This window comes from Syzygium oleosum, unplaced genomic scaffold (genome assembly GCF_021117445.2).
Source record: "Syzygium oleosum isolate NSW1041296 unplaced genomic scaffold, Sole_v2.1 Sole_v2.07, whole genome shotgun sequence".
NCBI classification, from domain to species: domain Eukaryota; kingdom Viridiplantae; phylum Streptophyta; class Magnoliopsida; order Myrtales; family Myrtaceae; genus Syzygium; species Syzygium oleosum.
In genome coordinates, this window is record NW_026607491.1 from 2,773,055 (window position 1) to 2,795,021 (window position 21,967).

Here is a 21,967-nt window from a genome sequence, read left to right on the forward strand (position 1 = left end):
TGCGCTCAATAATGAAGACCATTTAAATATATGTGTTACAGAAACAAGTAATCGAACAATAATATAGATAGGAAATGAAAATAAATCGGATACCAGATATACGTAATTCGATTGACATGATCTATGTCCACGGAAGAGTAGCATAGAATTCTACTATATATCAAGTGATACAACGGAGATTATAACCATACCTAAGTCACTGAAATACTCTCAATATTTTACAACTCTGATTACACCCAATAACGTAATGAAATATTGAAGTGTTTAAGTGACTCGAGTGTGGTTGTAATCTTCGTTGTATTACTTAATCTATAGTAGAATTCTTCGTTGTTCTCCTCATAGACGTAAGTCACATCGACTGAATCACGAATGTCCAATTTATTTCTTTGTTCTATGTATATTATTGCTTGACCGCTTATTTTCGCAACAATATGCATAAAGCATGCCCGCGCAAAAGAGAGTGATTAGAGTAGGTTCCACATGCGCACCATTTAGGCGCATGAAAGAACTGATCCAGATATAAAATCTCCGCACAATTATCTCCAAACAAAGAGTAAAAAACATCCAATTTGGAATAGTGAATGGATTCCAATTCGTGATTAGACTCATCTCAACCAAGTGCTGAGTTATTGAAGTGAGGTAGATAGAGTGATATCGATTTGTTCCGTGGGATTTGCCCGCTTTCAAGTCTACATTCATGCAAGCTGTACAGCCTTCGTTGGTGAAGGTTAGAGAACAACAGCTTTTCCGAAGTCCGTGTGGCAATGCACCCTCCCACTCGCGAGAGAACAGAATCATTGATGCAGAATCTATTAGTGAAGCGTTTCTGGACCGATTGGACAGGCAGAAGTCCAAACGGAGGGCAAAACGGTGATGCGACTAGAACCGGCGGACCCGGTTGACGACATCGGATCGGGCTCAAATTCGGTCGTTTGAAGCGAAACGGCGTTCTGAACAAAACTCACAGCCTTTGGCTGTGATTAACAATGGATTTTAGCGGGATTGTTTACATGGGTTTTTCTATTTTTTAATAATTTTTATGGGTTTTAATTTTAAGGGCAGTTTTGTAATTTTGATATTTTATGTTTTATAATCCTAGTAGGGTTTGGTTTAGGGATATATAAGCTTGTTTTAGGGTTCTTTTTGAAGAACAGAACATTGTCATCAATATTGAATTTCGAGATTTTTCTCTCTAAGCAAGGTTTTGCTTGAATTATTCGCTCAACGCTGCGTTAGGTGGTATCAGAGCCTATGGTGACTAGCGGTGGTCTTCGTGACGATGCTCAGGAGACTGGAGCCCCAACCCTTGGGAACAACGCGCTGCAACGTTTGGAGCAACATTTAATGGATCGCTTGGATCAACAATTCGATCAAAGTCTTCGTCGTTTCGAAGAACGATTTGACAAGTTAACAGAACGATTCAAAGGTCTCGGCGTTGATGTGAACCGGAATCGGCGGAACGACAGAAGGCCGGGTGCAGATCTTGCTCGCAATGATCCTGTTGATATGCATGTTCCTATCCGCAGGTTGAATAACCCTCTGTTTTCAAAGAGTTCGGAAGAAGAAAAAACGATTATTGTGATGTGGAAATTATGGCGACAGACATCGTCATGGAGGATTTCAAAGAGGATATGATCGGAGAGATGGAAGATGACGTTACGACGATCATGAAGGTAACGACTTTAAATTGAAAGTCGATATTTCTTATTTTAATGGAAGTCTGGGCATAGAAGAATTTCTGGATTTGATTGTTGATATAGATAGATTTTTCGATTATATGGAGACCCCTGGTGAGAAAAGGGTGAGATTAGTAGCATGTAGATTAAAGGGGGTGCATCTGCCTGGTGGGAGAGATTGCAGAATAAGAGGGAGCGAGAAGGGAAAGAGAGAGTTCGAACTTGGACTAGGATGAGGAGGCTGTTGAAGCAGGAATTCTTTCCACCCGACTATGAACAGATTATGTTCCAGCAGTACCAACATTGCCAGCAGGGCAATCGAACTGTGCATGAGTATACAGCCGAATTTATGAGATTGGCGGAGCAGAATAATATATTAGAGACAGAGGGACAACAGGTGGCCAGATATCTTGATGGTTTGAAACACTTCATTCGAGATAAAATTGGAGTGTAGTTTCTGCGAAATTTAACTGAAGCCAAGAATATGGCGATGAAGGCAGAATTGATGCAGCAAGACAGGAGAAGAAGAGGCTACGAAAATTATCGAGGTAGCAGTTCGAGTAGTTCGGTAGAGAATGGCAGTTTCAATCATCGCTTTAACGCAGGGCGAAATTAGGAAGATAGGGCAGTAGAAAAGCGCCATATGAACAAGCCGAGGGATAAGGGAACGCAAGCACAAAAAACTGTGAACCCTAACCCTTATGATAAACCAGCCGCGATAAAGTGTTACAGGTGTAATCAGCCTGGGCACCGATCTAATGAATGCCTTCAGAGAAAGACCGTAAACGTAGCAGCGAGAGAAGAGGAGGAAGATGGATATTGCTGTGCGCCGGATGGTGAGGACGATGATTTTGAAGATGAAGAAGAGGAGCAAGTAAACTGTGTGGTGCGCAGGATGATATTGGCCCCAAAACAGGAAGATGATTCGCAGCGCCATCAGTTATTCCGAACCAGGTGCATCATTCTGGAAAAGATCTTTGCTGTGGTTATTGATAGTGGAAGCATGGAGAATATCATTAGGAAGGAGGCAGTGAAGAAGCTAGGAATACCCGTGGAGAAGCATCCTAATCCCTATACGTTAGGATGGATTAAATCTGGAGTGGAAAGCATTCAGGTGACTGAACGATGCAAAATTCCATTCTCCATCGGTAAGTATTATGATGAGCTGTATTGTGATGTAGTAGACATGGATGAATGTCATGTGTTACTTGGGAGGCCGTGGCAATTTGATGTCGATGCTCAGCATTCGGAAAGAAGCAATCAGTATAACCTTGTGAAGGATGGAGTGAAGTATACGTTACTGCCACTGAAGAACAAAGGAAAACAAGCTGCTGAAAATAATTTCCTTACCCTTACGAGAAAATTTGAAGCTGAGGTTAAGGAGACCCGACAGATTCACGTGCTGGTCGTGAAACAAGCAAGTGAGACTGAGATTGAATTACAAGTGGAGGAACAGCGTGAAGCAGTCAGGCCTTTAATGAAGGAATTTAGCGAACTGATTCCTGAAGAGATTCCAGATGGGTTGCCGCCTATGCGCAATATTCAGCACCATATAGACTTAATTCCTGATGCTAGTCTGCCTAATTTACCGCTCTACAGGATGAGTCCTAAAGAGAGCGAGATTCTAAAAGAGAAGGTGGAGGAGTTATTGCGAAAGGAGCACATTCAAAGTAGCATGAGCCCATGTGCTGTTCCGGCCTTGTTGACTCCTAAGAAAGATGGGAGTTGACGGATGTATGTAGATAGCAGGGCTATTAATAAAATAACCGTGGGTTACAAGTTTCCAATTCCGAGATTGGATGACATGCTGAATAGGTTGCACGATGCTAAGTGGTTTTCGAAGCTGGATTTGAAGAATGGATACCATCATATTCGGATTCGGCCCGGAGATGAGTGGAAGACAGCTTTCAAAACCAAGAAGGGGTTGTACGAATGGTTGGTAATGCCTTTCGGACTTTCCAATGCTCCAAGTACTTTCATAAGGCTTATGAATCAGGTTTTGAAATCTTTTATTGACAAATTCGTTGTAGTTTATTTTGATGATATCCTGATTTATAGTAAGACCGAGGAGGAGGATCATCTAATGCACTTAAGGGAGGTGTTGACAGCTTTGCAGATTAATAAGCTGTATATTAATCTTAAGAAGTGCAGCTTTTTAACTAATAAGCTGTTATTCTTGTGGTTTATTATTACTGCTGAAGGAATAGAGGTAGATGAGGCGAAGGTAAGAGCAATCAAAGAGTGGCCAACTCCTAAAACAGTTTCTGACGTTAGGAGTTTTCATGGGTTGGCTACTTTTTATCGACGATTTATTAAGAATTTTAGTACTATCGCAGCATCAATTACTGAATGTACGAAGAAAGGCAAATTTCTATGGGGAGAGGAAGCTGAGAATAGTTTTGCTATTTTGAAGGAGAAGTTATGTACTGCACCTATTCTTGCTTTACCTGATTTTGATAAACTATTTGAAGTGGACTGTGATGCTAGTGGAGTGGCTATAGGAGCTGTTTTATCTCAAGAGCGCAGACCAGTTTGCTATTTTAGTGAGAAGCTCAGTGACGCAAGGCAGAATGGAGCACTTATGATAAAGAATTATATTCTGTCGTAAGGGCTTTGAAGACCTGGGAGCATTATCTGATTGGGAAAGAATTCGTCCTTTATTCTGATCATGAAGCTTTGAAGTATCTAAATAGTTAGAAGAGGATTAGCAAAGATATGCATGCGCGATGGTGTCAATTTTCGCAAAAATTTCCTTTCAGATTACAGCACAAATCAGGTATGCATAATGTCGTAGCAGATGCATTGAGTGGAAGAGTTGGATTGTTGATTACATTAAGCCAAGACATCTTGGGGTTCAAGCAGCTGAAAGACTGTTATGCAGATGATGATGACTTTGGGCAAATTTGGAAGTTATGTGCTACTGGTCAACCTGTGCAAGAATTTTATGTGCATGATGGCTATTTGATGTGTAGTAATCAGCTTTGCCTTCCTCGAATATCATTACGAGAAAAGGTAATTCATGATTTACATGATGGTGGATTAGCTGCACACCTGGGTCGTGATAAAACTATTGCTGCAGTCCGAGAGCGATTTTACTGGCCCCAGTTACATAAAGATGTCAGCAAGTACGTACAAAAGTATTATGTTTGCCGGACTGCTAAGGGAAAATCTAAGAATATAGGTCTGTATATGCCATTACCTGTTCCTAACAATATATGGGAAAATTTGTCCATGGATTTTGTGCTTGGTTTGCCACGAACACAAAGAGGCGTGGATTCTATTTTCGTTGTGGTTGACAGATTTTCCAAGATGGCGCACTTCATTCCTTATAGGAAGACTTCTAATGCAGTAAGTGTGGCCAGATTATTCTTTAAGGAAGTAGTTCGTTTGCATGGTGTGCCCAAATCTATTACCTCATATAGGGATAGTAAATTTCTAGGGCATTTTTGGCGGACTTTGTGGAAACTGTTTGATTCATCTTTTAATTTCAATAGCACTGCTCACCCGCAGACTGATGGGCAAACAAAGGTTGTTAATAGAACTCTGGGAAACTTGATTCGAAGCATTTGTGGAGATAAGCCAAAGCAATGGGATGTTGCTTTATCACAGGTAGAGTTTGCTTATAATAATGCAGTTCATAGTTCTATTGGCAGGTCGCCTTTTTCTGTTGTTTATACAAAGGCACCTCAGCATACTTTGGATTTGGTACAGTTGCCTAAACAAGCGGATAAAAGTGTAGAAGCGGATCATATGGCTAAACAGATTGTGGAAGTGCATCATGAAGTCAAACAGAAGCTGGAGGAAGCTAATCAGAAGTATAAAGCTGCAGCAGATAAGCACAGGCGGAAGCAGGTGTTTGCGGTAGGTGATTAGGTCATGGTTTTTCTTCGTAAAGAGCGCTTACCAGTTGGATCTTATAGCAAATTGCAGCAAAAGAAGTATGGACCTTACACTGTCAACAAGAAGATCAACGATAATGCTTATGTTGTAGACCTTCCACATAGTATGGGCATATCTAACACTTTCAATGTTGCTGATTTATCACCGTTTCATGAGTCCACAGAGCCGTTATATCCAGATCCAGATTTTAACTCGAGGACGAGTTCTTTTCAAGTGGAGGAGAATGATGCAGAATCTATTAGTGAAGCGTTTCTGGACCGATTTGACATGCAGAAGTCCAAACGGAGGGCGAAACGGTGATGCGACTAGAATCGGTGGACCCGGTTGACGACATCGGATCGGGCTCAAATTCGGTCGTTTAAAGCGAAACGGCATTCTGAACAAAACTCACAGCCTTTTGCTGTGACTAACGATGGAGTTTAGCGATTCGGGATTGTTTACATGAATTTTTCTATTTTTTTAATAATTTTTTATAGATTTTAATTTTAAGGGCAGTTTTGTAATTTTGATCTTTTATGTTTTATAATCCTAGTAGGGTTTGGTTTAGGGATATATAAGCCTATTTTAGGATTCTTTTTTAAGAACAGAACATTGTCATCAATATTGAATTTCGAAATTTTTCTCTCTAAATAAGATTTTGCTTGAATTATTCGCTTAACGCTGCGTCAATCATGCCCCCTTCGAGAGCTTTTGTTGTCAAGAATGTTTGGTGGCTGCAAGATGTGCAGAGCACAGGAACGAATTTGACAAGACTTTCAACCGAAAGGAACGACGATGGCCACTTTGAAAACTTTGGTCTGTCACACTTGTTGTTCTTCTTCGTCACTGCTGACGTCGTCGCCAGATATTTCTCCCTCGTCGGCCCCTCTCTCCTTTTGCCGTCGTACCAGCAGACTGATAAGACCCCCCGACTCGGCCATCGTTTGCTTGCTTCGTCCCCAACCTCACGTGCCCGTCCTAGCCCGCGTTGCTCTTGCTCAAACCAGACCCAGAGCCAGTCTATCTGCAACAATGGCAACTGGGTAAGTGTTTGTTTGTTTGCTTGTTGTTCTCCGTTTGGTTGCTTGTTGTTCTTTGTTTGGTTGCTGAGAAATTGAGAGAAATTTCACTCTGCTTAGTTTGGCACTATGGATCGTTTATTCTTTTACATTCCGTCTATGGGTTGTTCCTCTTCTACTTTTTGCTTTAAGAAGAGTGCTGTCAACTCTCAAGATTGTGTAAATTTGCAAGTTTGGGATGCTTGGGTATTTTCTACAAGACTTATTTCAGCTGAATGAAGAGTATTTTCTCTGTCAAGAACTGGAAAAGTTTGAAACTTTGGACTCTTTGGTATGTTTAAGAGTTAGCTGAGCCAACTAACTTTTTCCCTTATCTTGCCAAGCAAATGAAACACACCCCACCTCCCCCCTGTTTTAATAACAAAGTATTTTGTCATTCTTGCGTATGCAGTGGTTTGTGCCTTAGTTTAATTTTGCTTTAGCTCTGGTTACTGACTATTTTTCTCATTTCTCTGTGGGCAAGAGTGAAAGAGGTTCTTCCACCGGCTCTTACCTCTACTTCAGACCCACCTCCAATCTTTGATGGAACGACAAGGTTTGCTCTTTTCGTTTCAGTGATTGTAATGTAATGACAGCATTATAGAAAACAGTGATTTTTCCCTTTTATAATTCTAAAAGCACTTCTCTGCCTATCTTACTACAGATTATACATCTCTTACACATGCCCGTTCGCGCAGCGTGTGTGGATTACCCGGAACTGCAAGGTTGTTCATAATCTCTCTCTCTCTCTCTCTGTCTCTCTCTCTTTCTCTCTCTCTCTCTCTTCACGCATTTTTATAATGGTTTGAAAAAATAAGAAAGATTTTTCCAAAAAATGTAAATTTGTATTGAATTCGAACTAACAAATAGAAAGATGTGTATAGTCATCATGTTTCTATTCTAAATTGATGAAGAATTGACTGTTAATTGACTTGCCTTGTTGGTTCAAGCAGGGATTGCAGGATGAGATCAAGTTGGTCCCTATTGATCTGCAAAACAGGCCTGCTTGGTACAAAGAGAAAGTCTACCCAGCTAACAAGGTGAAATTCCAAGGAAACTTGTGAAATGTTTTGTGAATGTAAAGTGCATATAAGACATTCTGAAGAGTACTTATGAAGCATTTAGGATCAGAAATTTTTTCTTGAACAAGCTAGTAACGTTTTTCAAATGGCCAAGATTGCATAAAGAAGAAATATGTGCAACTTATGGTGTTGTTGATGATCATGTTGCGGATTATGTTGTGGACATTCGTTGTACTTCATACAATACCTTGGTCTGATAGAAGCGCTAAGCTGGAATTACTTTCCACTCGAAATTACAAGGCTAAAGGATCATGAAACTTTTTTTGTTGTGGTGTGTTGACTCAGGTGCCAGCCTTGGAACACAACAATGAAGTAAGAGGAGAGAGTCTGGATCTAATTAAGTATTTAGATGCTAACTTTGGAGGACCTTCACTTTTGCCTGAGGTAAGTTTCAGAGGAGCATTAACACTTTTCTGCTATGTCCAAGTATTCACTGTGATGAATTCTTAACCTCTGGTATACAGGATCCTGCAAAGAAAGAGTTTGCAGAAGAGCTCTTCTCGTACACCGACACGTTCAGCAAATCCGTTGTCTCCTCGTTCAAAGGAGAAGGGGACGACCAAGCTGGTATGTCTGAATTCCATTTGTCATTTCTCTTTCAATCTGAAATAGTGAATGATAGTAATGGTGATTCGCGATCGCCACAGCCGCTGCATTGGATTTCATCGAGCAGGCCTTTTCCAAATTTGAGGACGGACCTTTCTTCCTTGGGCAGTTCAGCCTGGTAAGCAGACATTTGTTTTCTTTAACTTGACTCATATCTGCTAGACATTAGCCTTTTCCTTTTTCTAAAATGCATGTCATATTGGAGAAAGGAACTTAGAAATTATTGCTCGGAATTGGAGAATCATTTGAGTTTGCCTCTCTATGGTGTTGTGTGAACCTCCACAGGTTGATATTGCTTATGCTCCATTCATCGAAAGATTCAAGCCATATCTACAAGAAGTGAAAGGCACTGACATTACAGTAGGCAGGCCAAAACTGGCAACCTGGATAGAGGTACTAAACAGAACGTCTCTCTGTGACTTACAATGATCCTGCACATCATTCAGCGAAAATATGTTTGATCTGGCCTTTGATTCTCTCATTTCTTTCACGTGCACTTCACATGCATTCAATTTCGCTTGTGGATCATGATGCGGAATTGTATTGGCACAATCCATTTTCTTTCTTTTTACGACTTTCACCGCACAGATTGATTATTTTAGAGTAGGAAAATTTGCGACTTTAGCTTTAGAAATCTTTGATTCCATCAGGAAACTGAGTTGTCCTGTACAAAGTAAAACAATGAGTTAGGATGGTCATTCATCAGATGTAGGAATTCCTTATATGGAAAGAATGATCGTATTTACTTTTTAGCAAAGGAGAAAGTATTCTTATATGAACGTCATCAGATGTAAGAACAATTTGAGTTCCTAAAGAGAACTGAGTTCGTGTGTTTTACTTATCCTCGTAGGAGATGAACAAAAACGAGGCTTACACTCAGACCCGCCGTGACCCCAAGGAGCTTGTGGAAAGCTACAAGAAACGATTCTCGGTATGCCCTACAAACTTCCTGTGTGTACGATATTCGGCTTGTCGCTGTGCATATAGGCATGCAAGCTAATCCTTTTCTTCATCCTTGTTGTACAGGCCCAGCTCTGATCTGTCTCGCTGATCTTGAGGCCCAAGTGGTCTATTATCACCTCCCTAGAGTTAAGAGGGAACATGGATGTCTGGTTTTGCAGAGAAACTATGTCTATCAAGAGTAAGAGCAGCATTCTCGCAGTTTCTCTTGTTTCTGCGTTGATTTAAAGTAAACTAGCGCAAAAATGCAGTAAAAGCTAATGCAATAATGTAAGGGCTCATCAGGGTCTTCAAAATTTTACTCCTTTGCGACTTCTAAAGTCAAACTGAACCTAATTATCGATCGTCATTCGACCCATCTTCTTGTTTGTTGTCCAAAGTTCTAAGATGGATCAAATATCGTTAGGACTTTGTTTCTGCCGTGACCAGATTGAGGAGGATTCTATGCATATGATTACTCACATGGCTGGAATTTTTTTCTGGTGAGAATCTAAATTTACTTCTAGATCTTCACTCTGGATTCTATTGAAATATACACATATGAAAAAACCCAAAAACAAGAAAAAGAATTCCAACAAAAATAATTTCTGGATAAATGAATAATCTTGTTGGGAGCTACATTGGATCCACACATAACAAATCAAATAAAAGTACTCTCAAATTGCAAGTTCATCTATTACAGACGGGATGCCTGATGCTTGACACCTGCATGTCATTCTTCATCCCAATTGTGTCTCAGAAGTTGTATATCACTAAGTAAATATCATCTCCGTACAAAAAATAATAATAAACCGCTAGATGCTGAAAACTTCAGCTTCAATAACTCCAGAAGCAAGGGACTATCCACAAGTATCTGTTGCCTTGAGCAAGGTGCTCAAGATTGGCTCTATATCCAAGATAAGCATGTCATGCTGGTTCAATGTCGCCCTGAACGAGTTGCACGTAGAAATTATCATGCCCGAAAACCACGACTATAATGGGCAAATAGGCTTATCTGCCCAATACTTTCCATATCTTCCCCATATACACAATCAAGGACCATATCGCGAGCCCTGCCGAGATATAAAGCAAAACAACTCCGGAAGCTACTAAAGTATCAGATCCTCCAAGACTGCATAGGAAAACATGAATTACTCTCAGCATTAGATCTCCAAGCGATGATTAAGATATCATCTTTTGCATTCCTCCTGATTCAGAGAAAAAAAAACTGTACGACCTTCTTGCAGGAAAGCAAATTTGTTACGAACCTGCTGTCTCTAGTAGCCAATAAAATGGTTAGTGCAGTCATCTGCATAGCGGTTTTCCACTTCCCTAAATTATTTACAGCGACAGCCTGAAAAAATTACATCCTAATGAGTGGGGCCAAGGAAAAAAGACTAGCAGTTCAGACAACTTGTTAACCAATTCAAAGGCGGGTAAAGGACTACCGAAGATAGTGTCTCACCTCTAAAAGCTTACTATTCTGAGAGGCAGCCCATTCTCTAACTGCAGACATAGTTATCTGTAACCAGTTGAGCAAGTAATGAGTCACAACGAATCAAAGGAATTTTGAGCTGGAATGTAGTATGAACAATCACACTAGATAGCGAAACAAAGGAAAAGAATCGGTCGCGTGAGCTCCTACTAAATCACATGAACATGGGGACAAAAAATACCCTCAGAAAAATGCATAGACTCATATCTAAAGAACTTGGTTTCTCATCTCAACAGTGACTGTGCCAGATGGCCAAGATAAATCAAATTATTCATATCCCAAAACTTGTCAAGATGAAGAAAATAAGGACTATCTATCATTAATCAGTGAATTACTTCATAAAATGACATCCTAATCAATCATCTACTGAATGCTCAGGCATGTTTCATGATCCTTCTAAGAATAAATACAAAACCAAACTCCACAGAATGATATGCAAGCTGCCCTACAGCACAAAAACCGCTATGTAAACATGTGAAGCATCATCATGTCTTGGAAGCGGTACAAGTGATGCTTCTGGAAAACAAAGCAAAGGATTATATGGAAAATTCCAAATCAACCAGGTGCTGAAAATTCCATGAAATGATGTCACTTTCCCTTCTACAGTTCAAGGTAACTGAGCGGTAAGGAGCTAGTCCTGTAAGGTCTGGATTTGAGATGTAGTCCTACAAAACACTCACTCTAGAAGTTTGCAGTTTCCTTTCTTCCTATTTATCATTTTGAAGCTTTGGCAGGTAACTGAAGAGGCGTCTCAAAGTAAGAACGATAACAATAATATGCAATCTCTTTTTCTGTAAAGCCTAGTTGACTGATAATCTTGTACTTCAGGGTTTTATCAATTGTACTCAGCATTTTAAAAGCCTCAATTCAAGGTTAAACTTCATATACAATTAGCAGAGTCATTGTCTAATGTGATGGTTGACATGGTACTTTCCTAGCGATGATGTGGAATTGACTTCTCCGGAAAGATGAAAATGCAGCACTATTAAGCATACATGGAAAGAGGAAGTACCTAAATAGCAAGAAAACGAGAGGCACAAAGGCTACGAGCGCAATTAGTGATTTGGCCACCGACCAACCAAAATCTATTCGCATCTGTTCACCCACACTAGGCTGACAGAAATTGCCTTCATCTGAGCCATTTAGTAAAGTGAGCCGTATATTTTAGTGTATTGTTTGTCTTTACTGGAATCTTATGAAGCTGTCTGCATTTAGCAGTTAGTCGTGACCATTCATATAGCAGCTACCACATCAACAATTAGCAGTCACGCTAACCCAATAATAGGACAAGCATAGAATTTGATGTAACAGCGAAACTTGGGTATGATTGGAAGTCTTTATAGAACAGGATAGATTGGAGAAAAAGGAAATCTTTCAACTGCATGGTCTTTCGGGTAATTGGGCCTGTGTTCTATAGTTTGAGAAGTTTTCCTAATAAAACACTTGGTCAACAAATCAACAGAGGAAAAGAGAACAGATCACTCGAGCATAGAAGTTCTGACATCATTGAAAGGGAAGGGGTGGCGTTCCTATAATACACAACAATTAGACAAAGTAAAACTTTACTTACTGTTCTTCATTTCTAATTGCCCCTTTTATATTGGCCAAATTGAAACCAAAACTCCCATGTGCAACTTTGGGACATTCAAATAATTGAGAAAAACCTATATGGTTTATCAATTTGGCAAATGTCAACAGGATGTCCCATATCCAGGACAATCTACAATATCAAGAGAGATAAATTTGCACCACATCGTCTCAAACTTATCATACTTAGAGAAAGACATTGATGAATAAGGATGCTTCAGAAATGGGTGATGAAATTTACCTCTCTACCAATTATAGCTATTGAAGGGACAGTCATTAGCCATGGTACTTGCTCGAACACGTCAACCTCCAAAGGCCTGGTACATAGCAAGACTAATGTGGCAGCTACCATAAGCTGCATTAAGTATTGCAATTAGTTAGCCTTTTCTAAGTCCAAGTTAAAGACATCAGTGTATAAGCTAGTTGTTGTATATTCGTAGCACTTTTGAGAAGGCGGATAGCACATACCTTGTCAGCTACAGGATCTAAAAATGCACCAAATACAGAGCCTAATCTCATCTGGAAGCCATTGAACAGTTTCAGTGCTTTTGTTATAAAATAAACAAGAAGTCTCCTTCAAATTTAAAGCAGACGGAAAACTGTATACCTTCCTAGCAAGATACCCATCAAGCCAGTCTGTGATTGCAGCAGTAATAAAGATGCTCGTCGTAGCAGTTGTCCCCCACCAACTATCGACATAGAATGCTGGCATATCGCATGTTAAGTCAGTCTCAGGCAGAATCATGGTAAATTTTGCACAAAATACTTTAGACAAATTTGTCTCCCGTCAAGCTTACAATGTGGATATGACTTTTTGCACTACCAATAGCGTTAGAAAGCAAACAAGCACCATAAAAACCACAGTGAAAAAGACATAAAGGGACTCGATTGTGATCGCCTGGCATAGCTCTATAAGCATAGATGCCATAACATCTCAACAGTGATGGAGAGAAAGAAAGAAAAACACAAATGGCAATATAGGCACGTGCAAGCACATATGTAAAAGTGAACCTAGTATTTCAAATGCCATCATCTCCAATAGCATGCCACTGAAATGCACTACTCGATGCAAAGAACCTTAAGATAGATCTCAAAACGCCATTGAAATGCCAAAAACTGCTCTGTGCATACCAAAATAAAGCACATTTTGGCCTCTATAATAAATTTTAAGGTCAGACTCGTAAGATACACAGAACACGCGGTTGGGATCAATTTCATTCCTGAAGCAAGACTGATGTTTTTGCAATTGGTGAACAGAAAGCGACATCAACCCAGATTGATCGCCAACATTCTACAAAAGCCCGGAGAGAGAAAGAGAGAGAGAGAGAGGGAGGGAGCGGTAAAACAAGAACGGATCAAACCTTAAACCAAGAAGCCTTCCAACGCATACAAGATCCGACAAAACTTTACAGAGAGTCTCATCAAACACATCCCCAGACGCCGAAAAGGACAGACACCCACAAAAGCAAATGAACAAAAGCTCCAAAATGACAGATCAAAAGGGCGACTTTGCGCTCTTAAACACAGAAATCTCAGGGAATCGCGGACGTACTGCTGATGAACAGGGGCACGGCGGCGACACGGCCGAGCGTCAGGACCGTCGGCAACGTGAGCAGCTTGTCGGCGGGCTTGTCGCCGCAATGTTGCATCGAAGGCGAGGGGGGAATCTTGTCGGGGCCGAGGAGGCGCGTCCGCTGGTCATCATCGTCGGGAAAGCAGCCCCTCTTGGCGCCATCTTCCGACCCCATGCGGGAAACAGACATGGACCCAGGAAAATCTCCTCTCTTCTCGGGCTCGGGAGGGGTGCTAAAGGTAAAGACCGCGCGCCCAACCACGCTTGGTTGCGCTGTTGCCCCGCGTTGAAAGATAAAGCTCCCTCCCACCCCACCCTACCGCGAGGGGACGTGGAGGGGTGGTGCTGGGTGCCTTCCAAAGGGCAGGGGAGCGGTAACGTGCGCGAGGGGTGCGCAGGGCGGTAACGTGCGCGCCTCGGAGGGGTGGTGGGGGTCGTCGTCGGCGGCGGCGATCTGGGTGGCCGAGGTGGCGGCGAGGGGCGGGTCGGGCGCGGGACCCGGTTGGAGGAAGTGGCGCCACGAGATGAGGAGGAGGGCGCGAAGGTTGGCACTCGCGCTCGCGTTGCTTTCCCATTGTCGCCCTTTTTGTCGGTTTGATGAACAGGGGAAGAGCGTGCGGGGAAAGTTCCTTTTTTTATTTTTTTACTGTCTCCACTTCCTGTTGACCTGTGTGAGACTACTTGTGAAATGAGCGGCGCGAGCATGATTCCGAGGTAGAATTGAAAATTAGCGACCAATGGGAACTGCTTCGGTTCTAAGGTAGAATCGGGAACCTATGACCCGTGAGAACCGGTTCGGTTCCAGCTTTCAAGGCATGCTAAGTGAGTTTCAAGTTTCGAAAATTGAAAAACCGATCCCGAAGAATAGGGTTTAGGTTTCAGGTGAACTTGAAACCTGGAGTCTATAACAAATTTTTGTGTTTGTCTTGTTCTTTGTCTTCGCGCAATATTCCGGTATCTCATAGCGTCCAATGACTAGCGTGTAATTTGGAATCACTAATTTGCTCTTCCTCTTTTTTGCGATATCCATGACTAAAACTTTTACTTTGTTAATATTTTATATTTTTCATACGTCTAAATATGAGTTGTGATCAATAAATTGTAGCAGCAAATTTTGGTCAATAGAGGTGATAATTCACTACAGTCGCTCAAATAAGAATACAAGTGGAACCTAGCTAGATCTAAAACCTGTGATAGGGTAGATTCCAGGTTTTAGAGTATGCATAATAGGTTCCAGGTTGAAACCGGTTCCAACAAATAGGAACCTGGATCGACTTTGGAACCGCTCACCCCTAAGCGAAATAATCAAATAAAAAATTTACAATTTTTTTCTCATATTATGTTTGATCAATACGTTAAATTTAAAACGGTCAACTTAATAGACAGGCTTAAGTTAACACGAGCCACATAAGTACTCGTCCGCAAGAAATCCTTCACGTTCCCACAAAAATTCCGCCGTCGTGAGCGACTTTTGAAACGTGAAAGAATATCTTTGCATCAGCCTTTGAATAATGTTGAATAATGTTGACTAGGCCTCATTTTTGTGCTTTAAGAGTGTAAAATTTTCCTATCAACATCAAGTATATTACCAGCGGTGTGTGCTTTTCGACTTTTCTATCCTCAGCAATTATGTTTTTTTTAGGAGAATCTTAATAAAGGGTCGACTAAAAGCATCTTTGTAGGTATAAACATCTCTATTTAAAAAGCATCTTGCTTTCTTAAAATATGTTCCTTTTCATATAATAGCGTTAGTCTTTTTTACTATTTTTAGCGGTCTTAATTAATACTCTCGATACACTTGTTTATAAGACCATTTTTTTTTATCATAGATTATCTTAACTAGCATTATAGAGTTACTTGCTACCAAGGCCCTTGGGAAACTATCAGATATATGGACAGTCGTTGCAAGATTGGTACACTTTGATAGGATTCACCGCACAATCACAAAGAATATAGAGAGTAAAAGCGAGAAAGAGAATCTAAAAAGTAATGTTTTATCTTGGTTCACCCTCAAACTAGGGTTACATCCAGTTAAGGATTCCACTCTAACTGGCACATCACACCTCTTTATTACATCTCTCAATTACAAGAGAATATATATAGTAGCTATTTATGAGCTTAAACCAAAACTACTAATAAAATGACGAATTCAAAATATATAAAACCATCTAGCTTTCAGAGGGCCCGCTGGGGTAGCCCTCGGACCCCTGCCTGCTCACTAGGGAGCGGGACTCCATGTCATTCTATCTTTGGAGAGTATGAACCACATCCTAACACTCTTAAGTGACGAAACACAATCTTAACGGGTTCGAAGGGATTTCAATGTGAATTCTTATATGCTTTAAGGATGAGTAATTGAATCGAAGTGTACTAAACCTAGCTAAAATTTGGTTAACAAATCAATCTATGTTATGCTTTTTGTTTCTTTTTTATTCAAGGATTTGGAATAGGTAAGGAATTTAAAACGGCCCGATAGAAGTGCTTACAGAAGGAAAATGACAATTTCGTAAATGACGCATAATAGTAATGTATATGAATTTAGGGTCGTGTTCGTTTATGGAAAAATATTTTTCCGGAAAACATTTTTCGCGTTTTCCGGTGTTCGGGGCGGAAAATGTTTTCCGTGGGAAAACATTTTCCTTCCCCACCCTCAAATCCTTCATTATTTTGAGGAAAATGATTTCCTCTTTTCACAAAGAGGAAATCATTTTCCCCCAAAGTGAAGGCAAAATTGCCCATGGGAGGGAAAATGTTTTCCGTGGGAGAGGAAGTTGATCGCTGGTCAGTCGGCCACCTGACCGGTTGGCCGTCGAAGGGTGGCATGGGCCGCCGCCGCGCGCGTGGCGCCGGCCCGTCTTGGCCCAGCCCGCCGCAGCTTCAGCTGACAACTTGTCGCCTGAACCGCTTGGCGCGTGTGCTGGGCGGCTGGGGCCCCGGCCGGCCGGCTGGACAGCCGCCGCGCGGTGGCCGCCTGCTTGACGTGGCCCCCCCGTGGGGCCAGGGGCAGACCTGGCCTGCTGCTCCCCGGGCACTTCCCGCGCGGGCCACCGGCCCCCGCGGGGCGGCCGCCTGCGGTGGGGTGGTGGGGGGGCGGTGTGGCCTCGGGCGCCCCCCCCGGGTGCTGCTCTTCCCGCCCCTTGCGCCTGGCGGGCGTGCGGGCTGGGCTGGCCGGCGGCGGTCGCCGCGCCTGCTCGCGCCGCTGCCGCCGCCTCTGCCCTGCCCAGCCGCCCCACCACCGGTCGCCGTAGCCGGCTGCGCCCGGCCAGCGCGCCGCTGCCGCCGCGCCTTTCGCATGCCCGCCTACCATTCCGGTCGCCGGCCTGCCGCCATCGCCGCCGGTCGCCGTCAGACAAAAAATATTTTCCAAACTTTTTTTTTTCATATTGGTGCCGAACACCGGAAAATTATGTTCCGGGAAAACATTTTTCAGGAAAATGACTTCCGGGAAAATATTTTCCAAAAGGAGAATATTTTCCGCCAAACGAACGGAGCCTTAAATTGGTGTGTAATACCAAAATCGGGAATTTAATCTTGTGAACTGATTTTATCACTCAGTCTTGATAAACCTAGAATGTTTAGATATTTGAGATAATTTATGATAAAGTTATTCACAATAAGTCAGTCAATTACGAGTGAAAATTTCAATCTCGAACACTTAGATTAAGATAAAGGTCACAAATAAGATCCTATTCATATGTTAGACCCTCCTAAGTACATAATCAAAGAATTTTCTTCAATACACAATCAACTTGAAGAAAACAATCACTTGGAACAAATCAAAAGAGAGCTTATATCCCACATATGGGAGTAGGCCTCGATGCGCAAAATCCGAATTTTTTTCTTCTAATTTTCAAAGGAAAATTGAGAGCTTCGTTTCTTTTGCGTTAAAAAGGAAACATTCCCTTTTCGTTTTCAAAATTTAAGATGGAAAAAGAACATAGTAATTTTTAAAATTGTACATTTGAAAAAGGTTCTAGATGAACCACCCTAAACAAAGGTTAAACTACAAGAGCAACAAGAAAAAATAAAATTACAAAAGAAAAGTATAGTCAATCTAACCACTCCATTTCTTTTCTCTAATAATTTATTTGGATCTTTTTTACTTTCCCTATTCTAATCACCTCTATCAAGCATAATGTCAAGCTTTGACTCAGATACGAGCTTGAAACGTAGATCTTCCATCCTCGACATGTATTGAATCATCCACCCCCTTTACTGACTTTGGAAGTAACTTTAGTGGCCAAATCATTGGAATCCCATGCGCTACGTTCACTCGCTCAATCCACAGCTAATTTGCGCTGTAATTCCCAGGTAAGCACGACGCCAAATTGGCGCCTTGAAGCAAGTTAGTGCCCGGAAGAAAAGCGAAGCTAACGCACGGTCCGCGAGCGCAGATCAGGCCACGATAACAATGCACGTTGGGAAGAGGAGGCAATCTAGTAAGGTGGTTCGAGTGATGAGCTTTCCATCTTTTTATGTAAGGCCTTAGATCACTAACTCATGGAAGGGATGCCACACAACACTCGATAAGAATTAGCCGAGAACTCGAAAAGGCTCGGGTGTCGTGACGTTGGCCAAAAGAATGCAAAACAGGGAGGGAAGGATACGGCATAGGTCGACCCACAAGTTCCATGGATCATGTAAGTCACGAAATGATTTAAGTTGTGGATATAATTTTTTAGGAGCGCGGGAGGGAGCTGAGGAAAACTTGCGAATCCCACGAGTCTATGGAACAAGTCAAATCACTTGAGATGGCTGAATTGCCTCGCCCGGACCCTAGTCGATGAGATTTGAACGACGTGTGATAATGGGATTTAGAATCTAACCCATCTTCAAAAGCAATTACGTATGGTGAAATTCGTATGCAAGCTAATCTACGTAAATTTGTACTTTGGAGTCATATCACTAATGATCTCTATACTTTTGTATGAAATTCTTAATCATTCCATCGAAGTTCTTCGCCGGGAGTTAAATACCGGAATGCTTGCTTGGACAAGTTGAGCATATGAGGCATTGATGTGGCTAATGTGGTGCCACATCAAAATTCTGAAAAATTTAATAATTGAGAAGAGAGAGAGAGGACATGAACATGAGACTGCGACCGCTACTCGAAGTGGTTGCTTAGCAAGTGGGTCGTTTTAGCACCCGACCTACTTCCAGTGGTCGCCTGACATGAGGACAGCAACCACCACGAGCAGGGTCACAGTGCTCAAATCTAAACTCCGAGTGAGAGAGAGAAAGAGAGAGAGTCAGCAAAGTGGCCGACCGCCAGACTAGTAGGGCCGTGGCAGCCATGACACTACTTGCGGTGGTCGCTCTCAACACTTGAGACTAGAGAGCGATAAAGCCCGCGACATGGTGGTTGTTATTGTGTGAGACCATAGTCGCACGAGTTTGGTCTTCAAGAAAGAGAAATGCTGAGCTCGAGTTTCCCGGTGGGTCGGTAGCTACGACGAGTATTGCACCGCAAGCAATTGTAAAGAAGGTCCCTGCCCTTCGCCGAGCGAGATGAGCTGCCCGCTTTGGTTGATTGGTCGGACTTTGCAAGCCATTGTAAAGAAGGTGGGTTTTGGAGTTAATGCTGCCGGTAGACTTCTGTGACACGAAACATAAAAAGGATGGAAAGCTAGAAGATTGGAAAATTGTATCTGTATATTACTTTCTCGTAGAAATCTTGTAGGTACATAGGTTCTAATTATAAAACAATTGTATGGACAATAAAAGGAAAGATATACATAATGAATAAAGAAATTAATTTCCCATTTATAAAATAATCCAATTCCCAACGTAGCTTGATCCTGACTATTAATAGCCACTCTCATGGTAAGAATTCCGCTCCTAACTGTTGAAACAAAAATGAGATGAATGAGGAAATAATCAAACAATCCAAGCGACATAATTGTATCTCCAACACTCCTCCTCAAACTGGCGGCTTATATATGTCTAATACGCCAAGCTTGCTCAGTAGATACGTGTGTTGCCTTTGACATAAAGGCTTGGTAAAGATATCGACGGGCTATTCTGTAGTTCCTTTTTCTTTCCTGAATTTTGTCTCTAGTGAAATGGCAATCAATTTTTATATGTTTTGTTTTTTCATGGACTATCAGATTTGTTGCAAGTTTAAGAGCAACATCATGGTCACAAAACAAGATAGTCGGTCCTCTTACCCATACACCAAGATCGCGAAGTAGACCTCGCATCCAAAGTACTTTACAAACAGTCTTAGCCATGGCTCCATTTTCAAATTAAGCTAATGACAATGAAAAAATTGATTGTTTCTTCATTTTCCATGAAAGCAATGATTCGCCAAGCTTAACACAAAAATCCAGTAATAGATCTCCCGCTCATAGGACAAGTGGTGTAGTTTGTGTCATAACAAGCTGTCATCTCTATATTACAAGCCTAAGATAGAAGTATTCACAATCTTGGGCATCCTTTCAAGTACTTCACCACTTTCAATGATGCATTCATATGGGATTGTTTTAGATCATGCATGAATTGACCGAGGATCTTTACTGCGTAATATATATCATGTCTAGTCATTGTGAGATGGATGAGTTTTCCAACCAGTCTCTGATAGCTTGATGGATCCTTGAGCAATGGATCCTCGTCTAGAGGTGATAATTCCACATCATACTCAATCATCGTTAACTTAACATTATGCTCGATTGGAATGATAGCTGGTTTGCATCATAACAACCCTACCTCTGATATAATCTCCAAGAATAATTTTAGTTGACTGAGACAGATTCTTTTATCTGATCGTGCAATCTCAATGCTGAGAAAATATTTCAAAGGCCCCAAATCTTTAATGTGAAAGGTAAAATGCATATACTTCTTGAACTCTTTAATAGCATATTCATTATTTCCCATAAAAAGTACATCATCAACACATATCAGCAAGTAGATTGACGATGTACCTTGTGTCCATGTGAACAGGGTATGTCTGGATTGCCTGAATCATGCACCTGTGAGTGAGTGCAATGGTGAATTTAGCATACCACTATCAAGAGGCCTATTTAAGTCCATAAACGGATTTGCAAAGACGACATACCCGAGACTCCCCATGTCTGCATAAATATGGTGGAAGGTTCAAGTAAATTTCCCCATCTAAATCACCACGGAGAAAGGCATTGTGGACATCCATCTAGTGTAGGGGCCAATCACGGAAAGCAAGATGGAAGAAAAGAACGAACAGTGACTTCATTGGCTATTGGGGAAAAAGTTTCTCAAATTTGATTTTCGGGGAAGGTAGAGCTACAATCTCCCAATTTTGATTTTCCATCAAAGCATGTAATTCAGCCTTCATAGCCTGTTGCCAATGTGGATCCTTGGCTACCTCATGGTCAGAAGAAGGTTCCTGCTCCTCGAAAATGCAATTAATGCAGTATATGTGTTTTGGAGAAAGACGAACAAAACTGAAATAAGATGAGACAGGATAATGGGTACTTGAGTAGTCCAAGATAGGACAAATATAATCCTCAGTCCATGTGGGGGGACGAGTAGCTCGGCCCAAGCATCAAGGAGGGATGGATGTGGGCTTCATAGGAACAAGAGCAAGTGACTTGCCAGAGGCAGTGGATGGCGGAGGTACCGATGCAGAAGCGACAAAAGTCTCAATAGCTGGCAATAGCAGAGAGTCAATGAGAGGCTTAATTAGAGGACTCGTATCTAATCAAGAATCTGGAGTATTTTCAATCAATGGGAAGAAGCTGGAGGCTTTGGAGGCACAATCATAATCAAAGGTGGAGGCGATGATGATTCCTCCTCAATTAGTAAGGCCGTGAATCATGTGTCAAGCTAGCCTATTGAGGTGAAGATAGCTAAGTCTGAAAAGGAAACACGTCTTCATGGAAAACATCTCTGCTCACAAAGAATTGTTTGGAGGATGGATCTAAGACACGGTATCTTTTCTGAAGAGTGGGATACCTATAAGTAGCCAAAAACTTGCAAATGATCAATGTTTGGACACTTTCCAAAAAGTAATTTGAAGGGGATTCGTCCTCAAGAACCTGAGTTGGCATCTAATTGATCAGGTAGGCTGCTATAATCACACAATCACCCCAAAACAT

The 21,967-nt window shown here is 41.6% G+C and overlaps 2 protein-coding genes across 2 annotated transcripts; one reads left to right on the plus strand and one right to left on the minus strand.

Moving 5' to 3' along the window:
* Nucleotides 1-6,310: 6,310 nt before the first annotated feature.
* Nucleotides 6,311-9,606, plus strand: LOC115682161 (protein IN2-1 homolog B). The gene is made up of 10 exons (XM_030606312.2): nucleotides 6,311-6,598; nucleotides 7,098-7,169; nucleotides 7,278-7,338; nucleotides 7,567-7,653; nucleotides 7,981-8,079; nucleotides 8,160-8,262; nucleotides 8,343-8,419; nucleotides 8,587-8,694; nucleotides 9,152-9,232; nucleotides 9,328-9,606. Exons 1-10 carry the CDS (start codon nucleotides 6,351-6,353, stop codon nucleotides 9,337-9,339), a joined length of 948 nt encoding a protein of 315 aa, XP_030462172.1. The 5' UTR covers nucleotides 6,311-6,350; the 3' UTR covers nucleotides 9,340-9,606.
* A 224-nt stretch (nucleotides 9,607-9,830) lies between these two features.
* LOC115682162 (CDP-diacylglycerol--glycerol-3-phosphate 3-phosphatidyltransferase 2) lies at nucleotides 9,831-14,325 on the minus strand. Its single transcript, XM_030606313.2, has 7 exons — nucleotides 13,875-14,325; nucleotides 12,930-13,027; nucleotides 12,791-12,841; nucleotides 12,564-12,677; nucleotides 10,706-10,762; nucleotides 10,509-10,594; nucleotides 9,831-10,372 (listed from the first exon to the last, which is right to left on the minus strand). The coding sequence occupies exons 1-7, from the start codon at nucleotides 14,083-14,085 to the stop codon at nucleotides 10,252-10,254; spliced, it is 738 nt and encodes a 245-aa protein (XP_030462173.2). The 5' UTR covers nucleotides 14,086-14,325; the 3' UTR covers nucleotides 9,831-10,251.
* Nucleotides 14,326-21,967: the final 7,642 nt, after the last annotated feature.

Excerpts from the sequence above, each read along its gene's own strand:
- LOC115682161 (XM_030606312.2), top strand. The coding sequence starts at position 6,351 with ATGGCCACTTTGAAAACTTTGGTCTGTCACACTTGTTGTTCTTCTTCG. Across the intron at positions 8,420-8,586 it reads TCCTTGGGCAGTTCAGCCTG|GTTGATATTGCTTATGCTCC; the intron begins GTAAGCAGACAT and ends GAACCTCCACAG. Across the intron at positions 8,695-9,151 it reads AACTGGCAACCTGGATAGAG|GAGATGAACAAAAACGAGGC; the intron begins GTACTAAACAGA and ends TTATCCTCGTAG.
- LOC115682162 (XM_030606313.2), bottom strand. The coding sequence starts at position 14,085 with ATGTCTGTTTCCCGCATGGGGTCGGAAGATGGCGCCAAGAGGGGCTGC. Across the intron at positions 12,678-12,790 it reads TAGATCCTGTAGCTGACAAG|CTTATGGTAGCTGCCACATT; the intron begins GTATGTGCTATC and ends TACTTAATGCAG. Across the intron at positions 10,373-10,508 it reads TTGGCTACTAGAGACAGCAG|TCTTGGAGGATCTGATACTT; the intron begins GTTCGTAACAAA and ends TTTCCTATGCAG.